General features: G+C 37.3%; 1 protein-coding gene across 1 annotated transcript; it reads right to left on the bottom strand.

Moving 5' to 3' along the window:
• Positions 1-3,007: 3,007 nt before the first annotated feature.
• LOC110798707 (pyruvate dehydrogenase E1 component subunit beta) lies at positions 3,008-5,807 on the bottom strand. The gene is made up of 4 exons (XM_022003895.2): positions 5,463-5,807; positions 5,080-5,183; positions 4,901-4,935; positions 3,008-4,287 (listed from the first exon to the last, which is right to left on the bottom strand). Exons 1-4 carry the CDS (start codon positions 5,539-5,541, stop codon positions 3,315-3,317), a joined length of 1,191 nt encoding a protein of 396 aa, XP_021859587.2. The 5' UTR covers positions 5,542-5,807; the 3' UTR covers positions 3,008-3,314.
• Positions 5,808-6,117: the final 310 nt, after the last annotated feature.

Here is a 6,117-nt window from a genome sequence, read left to right as displayed (position 1 = left end):
GACGAGAATTACATTCATCGAAAACCATAATTACATAATTGTTCAATCATTTGACAATATACAAAATGAAGTACCTTGCTAGTATTTACATATATAAGTACGCCCTAAAGATGATATCGTATCACAATTCAAGTTAAAAGGTTACGATAATTACAAAAAAAATATAGCCAAAAGAGCCATTAATTACACGTGTGAGATCCATGCACCACCAAAAAGTCATGCTTCCTCGTAAAGTTTATTATCATCACCAAAAAAATATAGCCAAATGAGCCAATATTTACACGTGAAAGATCCATGCACCACCAAAAAGTTATGCTTCCTCCATATCTGATCCATTTTTTCTTCAACAACCTGTAGATTCAAATATTTAGGAAAGTAAGGTAGAAGACTCAAACGTCTCAAGCAATAAAACACAATAAATCCAACTGTTATGGACTTCATTTTATAACAAGCCTTTGAGCTTGGTTGACAATCTTTATTTGATTACGTTTTCTGATTGTTTAGGAGCTCCAACTGTTACTATTTAACCAAGCATGACAGATTTGGGTAGAAGAATGGCTCAGCTTACAAGTTAGCCTCCTGCTAATGGGAGCTGCAATAGCAGTGGCCTTTGTCCATTTTATGGTTTCATTCTAGTTCAGAAGTCAGAACCATTGTTATCAATTGATTGAGAAATAAGAGTTTATATTTTCAAAGAAATTTAGATGTCATATAGTTTTCTGATACACCACATCAGTTACCTCTCAACACTCTCACCCCCCGGAAACAATCTCAGACCCCTATGAAGGAAGAACCAACTGTAGAAGAAAAACTGGGAAAATCAAGTGTAGACACCTAATTTGTGTCTCCCCTAATGGGATTATGACGAGACCATTATCCTTGTTAGGTGGTTGGTACAACTCCGTGCGGAAGTCCCAATTGCTAAGATATATTCCAAAATCCAATATCCAAAGTCCAATTCCCGGGCTCGTTCCCATTCCGGAACTCGGTACAAAATTCAATTTCCAAAAATCAAATTCAACATCAAACATAATCTCACCCAATGGACCTCTCCATTGGTTTTACAAGGCCGTTTCCAGTAGAAATGCCATTAAGCAATCCAAAATTGAGCACCGACCCATAAAACCGAGCATACCGGTCCCCGTCCCGTAAAACCGAGTCCAAAATACAAAACCCGAGTACAAAAAAATGAGTGTATTTAGACGCAAAATACCTTAACCTCCAAGCAATTCTACGTGCCAAAAATCATACTAGTCGTACAAAGGTACAACTTTAACGCTACAAAACAAAGCACAAGGACGGTGTCATCGTCCTTGTTTGGCGGAACTTGGGACACGCCACCAAAGCGAGACGCTAGCCTTGCGCTGGGCGCTGACGTGTCTTGGCATTTAGTCGCATAACCTCCTATTTAAACCCTCATTTCCACACAAATGATTGAAGACCTTCAACATTTGTTTCGGTCTTGTTCGCTAACGCAGAGTGTTTGGAGGGGTGAATCTTTAGATATCCACTCAAATCATAATGAGGATCTAAGTCTTAAAGATTGGATTCTTTACTATATCCAGCTTTTTTTAAGCCATGATGGAAAGAAAGGGAATAGATTGACATGCTTCCTTGGTACATTATGAGCTTTGTGGGTAACAAGGAATAATTACATCTTTACAAGACAGACCAGAAATACTACTTCAGTTCTTTCTACCATCAACGAAGTATTACAACATCGTATCTTCTCCACCTCGAAGAAAAGGATTTGGGATGATCAATATCAACCACAAGGGGAACCTTTAACCCCCGGGATTTTTTCATATCGATATTGGAAGATAGAGGTTCAAATTCTACCTGCATTTAAGTGGACGGAGCTTGGAAGAAACGAACAAAAAGGGCAAGTATGGGTTGGGGGTTTGGTCAGCAAAGTATCAACAACAGATATATCGTAGGTTGTTGTGCATTAGGTTTGGCTTGCTTACCAGCTCAAGCAGAGGCGTCAGCGTGTTTGAAGGGAATGGAATGGGCACTCACTAATTCAATGACAAAATGTCGTAATCTTCTCTGACTCAGCGAACCTTATGGCTAATCTAATAGCTGGTGGTTCTTAGGACATATAGATATACTGGACACACGGACAACCATTCTTCATTGTGGTAAAGAATTTGCGTATTGTGACATACGTAAAGTTGATCAAGATCAGGCAAGTACGACCCATACATTGGCGAAGATGGCAATCAATGGAGGCGCTACATTCGCAACCTTTGCTCTAGAACCCGACTAGGTTTTTTCTTTTGGTATTGTTTTTAGTACTTTAACTATAGGATAAAGTGTTTTTTACTACCTAAAAAAATCGAAAATTTATTTTTTACCACCTAAAAAAAATAAAACTTGTATTTTATAACCTAAAAAAAAATTAAAACTTGTTTTTTACCACTTGAAAAATGAAAAAATAAATGAAACTATCATTTGGGTCTGCACAATAGCAATAATATTTGTGATTTTTTCTCTTCTTCAACGACTTCATGTATTTAACTTCCTTCGTTTCCCCTGCTTCTTTATTTTTCCATGAATTCACATAATTTTTCCTCCTTTTAATTCACAAAATTGACAAAATTCAATGGCAATAAATTAAAGAAAGAGGGTGAATGAGTTGATGAATATCGCAAACGTAGTGTAAAAAAATGGAGGGAAATTGAATTAGAGGGCCCTACATGATGGTTTCATCTATTTTTCCGTCTTTAGGTGGTAAAAAACAAGTTTTAATTTTTTTTAGTTGGCAAAATACAAGTTTTAGTTTTTTAGGTGGTAAAAAACAATTTTTCGATTTTTATAGGTGGTAAAAAACAAAATCACTGGCCATAGAAAGAGCAAAACTAAGAGATAGAGTAAACGAATATTGAACAATCTATGCATACTTTAACACCCAGTGTTAAGGAGTTTTTTAAGCAAATTTCAGAAACAAGTATCTCATTTGAATTGAACGTGGACTCTCAAAAGTTGCTATGAATAACCTGAAACATGATAAGAAACAAGCCAAATCTGTCCCTTTCTATAAGATGCTTCCAAAACATTTAGTCTTTAAGAACATTTCCAACTCAAAAAAACCCTAAAAATTTCAAACCGCGGGCACTGTAAGTTCATTGCAGTCTTGCAGACAACAAAGTAGCTAACGTAATCACCGATAAACTGAGCTGAATTAGCTTTATCAGCAATATTCAAAGACATGAATTTGGTAACTAGTAAAATACATAAACAATTCCAATGCAAAAGCAATGTAGACATAAGTTGAGGGGGGGATTGAGAAAGTTGGACTGAATGATCCCCTCCTACCTGCATAGGTGCTCAACTGCAGTAACAATTTGAGCAGGTTGAACCACTGTCCATTCTTCCAAAGTCCCAGCATAGGGAGTAGGCACATCTTGAGATGACAAACATACGACAGGGGCATCCAAATAATCATGGAAGTTTTCATTAATAGCAGCCGTCAAACTGGCACCGATACCACCTGTTCTCATGCACTCTTCCACGATCAGCACTCTGTGGGTCTTCTTAATTGAGTTACCAATCATGTGCAAATCAAAGGGTTTTAGAGAACGGATATCAATCACCTCAGGGTCATATCCTTTGTTTACCAATGTCTTGGCTGCCTGCATAACATGGTATCTCATGCGTGAATAGGTCAATATTGTAATATGCTCTCCAGGCCTTACCATCTCCGCTTCTTCAAGTGATAAAACATATTCTTCATCTGGAATCGTCTCCTTTAGGTTGTAAAGCAGTACATGCTCAAAAAGAATAACAGGGTTCTCACTCCTAATTGCGGCTTTCATCAATCCTTTGGCATTGTAAGGGGTAGAGCATGCAACCATTTGGATACCAGGAATTGATTGAAAGTAGGACTCCAGACGTTGTGAATGCTCAGCTCCAAGCTGCCTTCCAACACCACCAGGCCCGCGAATGACAACAGGGATTTTAAATTGTCCGCCAGAAGTGTAATGCAACATACCACAGTTGTTTGAGATTTGGTTGAATGCCAACAAAAGGAATCCCATGTTCATTCCTTCGATAACAGGCCTTAGACCAGTCATGGCAGCTCCAATGGCCATTCCCGTGAAGGAATTTTCAGCAATTGGTGTATCAAGAACTCTTAGATCGCCATATTTGGGGGCAAGTCCTTTTGTCACTTTATAAGATCCACCATAGTGACCCACATCTTCACCCATCACACATACATTGGCATCCCTTTCCATTTCCTCATCAAGACCTTCACGCAGTGCTTCGAAGAGCAACACCTCATGCCTGACAATCCAAAAACAAATATTTTGGACAAATGAAACAGCAAACACAGTTGTAGCATAGTTTTTGCATATGGAATCAATTGAACATAGCATACACGAGTGCATCATAATATCTTGCCATATGGCCACAAATTGTATCATAACATCCTCGTTACCTAGCCTCATTCCCAAACCACCGTTCTTTTCCCAATTTCCCCGGAGATTGACATTCTAAGCAAACAACAGGACTACCAGGTCTGATAGTTATCAGTTTAAGTAGCTTTGAGTACTCTTGCTCTAAAGACTTATTTCACCACTCAAATGTCAAAACTTAGCAATTTAGCATATCATCAGCTAATAGCGCACACCTACAACTATTGTCACCAATGTGTGTGCCACTACAACAGTACAACATTTAGCTACATAATGTTGAAGTTGAGGGGATATGAAAAAGCATAATCATTAAGCAACACCATATTGAAGTTGAGGGGATATGAAAACGCAGACAAACAAAAATTCACTTATTTTAGAAATACTAACAAGTCCACAACCAAGAAACTACCCAAGCTCTACAAACTTCAATTAATTCACATGAGAAAATCACATGAAAGGCCTTCATAGGCCCTATAACATACCCAGTTTTCGAAGATGCAGTAGGGGCTGCTGGACTCTGCAGATACAAAACAATAACAAATTCAATCCAACTTTCCTAATTTTAGAAGTGTACTATGCAATTAACCCAATTGCTTAATACAGTATAAGCCAAATTTACATTGCATAATAAATGATAAGATAATTAAACAAATTTACTCACAGCAACAGCTTGTGTGACCAGATTCCCAGTCCGGCAACGGCCCGGCATCGATCCACATTTCAAACGGAGGTCAGATCTTACCACCACAAAGCCAACCTTTTTTCCTGAACAGAAAAAACAACACAAATAAAAAAACACATTTATCAAACTGGAAGTAAGGACAATAAAAAACCCATTAACCCTCAAGCAAAATCCACAAATAGTTTACAATAAAACCCAAGATCTCTCCATGAAATAATGAAAATTGCTACAACCCCAGAATTAATTAGCACCTGATGAGTCTATTAATCAAACCCAATAAAATTCAAACATAAAAGTATTTAATAGATCGTCTAAAACTTTCAAAAACCCAATGACTAAAATGCAAAAATAAAAAACCTTACCATGAAATTTCTTGGATTCAATCGAATTGGCGGTAGAGAAAGATGACGGAGCGCCCAGTGATTGAATGGTAGCAGCCATTGGAATTTGGTAATGGCAGAAAGATGGAGGAGAGAGAAAAGTGGCGGAGAAATCGAGGAGAAGAAGGTAAGTGTAGGAGTGTTTACAGGTTTGAAACTACAACAAGAATAACAATGTCGTTGGTGCTTGGATTTATTTTGAGACCATTTTCGTTGGTTACTTCGTTTGCATCGCCCACTTTGATTTTGTGTTGAGTTGTGACTTGTGAGTCTTGAGACTTGGGATTGTTTGGTTAAATAGTTAGGAAGTTTTTTTTGATATGGCGATTTATGAAAGCTGTTAAAAGTTAGTTTGCCAACTTTTTAAGGAGAATTTCTTTTTTTTTTTTTTTTTTTTTTTTTGTGAGGCAAGCCCGTACAAGGTAAGACATTAAACAATTTAGCAAAGAGTAGCTAGTCCATGTTCTTATTCGGTTCATTTCAATCAATTTTAGTTAATTCAACTTCATTCATCCAGTTTAGTTCAGTTTGGTTTAGTTCAGTTTGGTTCAGTTTAGTTTAAAAGAATGACTTTGTATTCATCTTTATTTTTAATAATTTTATTTCACCACTCTCTCCGTTCTATAATGATATTCTA

The sequence above is a fragment of the Spinacia oleracea genome, chromosome 5 (genome assembly GCF_020520425.1).
Source record: "Spinacia oleracea cultivar Varoflay chromosome 5, BTI_SOV_V1, whole genome shotgun sequence".
Taxonomy (NCBI): Eukaryota; Viridiplantae; Streptophyta; class Magnoliopsida; order Caryophyllales; family Amaranthaceae; genus Spinacia; species Spinacia oleracea.
Note: the sequence above shows the minus strand (reverse complement) of the source record. Positions and strands in the feature narration are given on the sequence as shown.

What these genes read in the sequence shown, in the direction of transcription:
- LOC110798707 (XM_022003895.2), bottom strand. Translation starts at nt 5,541, where the DNA reads ATGGCTGCTACCATTCAATCACTGGGCGCTCCGTCATCTTTCTCTACC. An exon ending in TGAATCCAAGAAATTTCATG is followed by an intron (nt 5,184 to 5,462) that starts GTAAGGTTTTTT and finishes TTTTCTGTTCAG; the next exon opens with GAAAAAAGGTTGGCTTTGTG. An exon ending in TGGTCACACAAGCTGTTGCT is followed by an intron (nt 4,936 to 5,079) that starts GTGAGTAAATTT and finishes TTGTATCTGCAG; the next exon opens with AGTCCAGCAGCCCCTACTGC.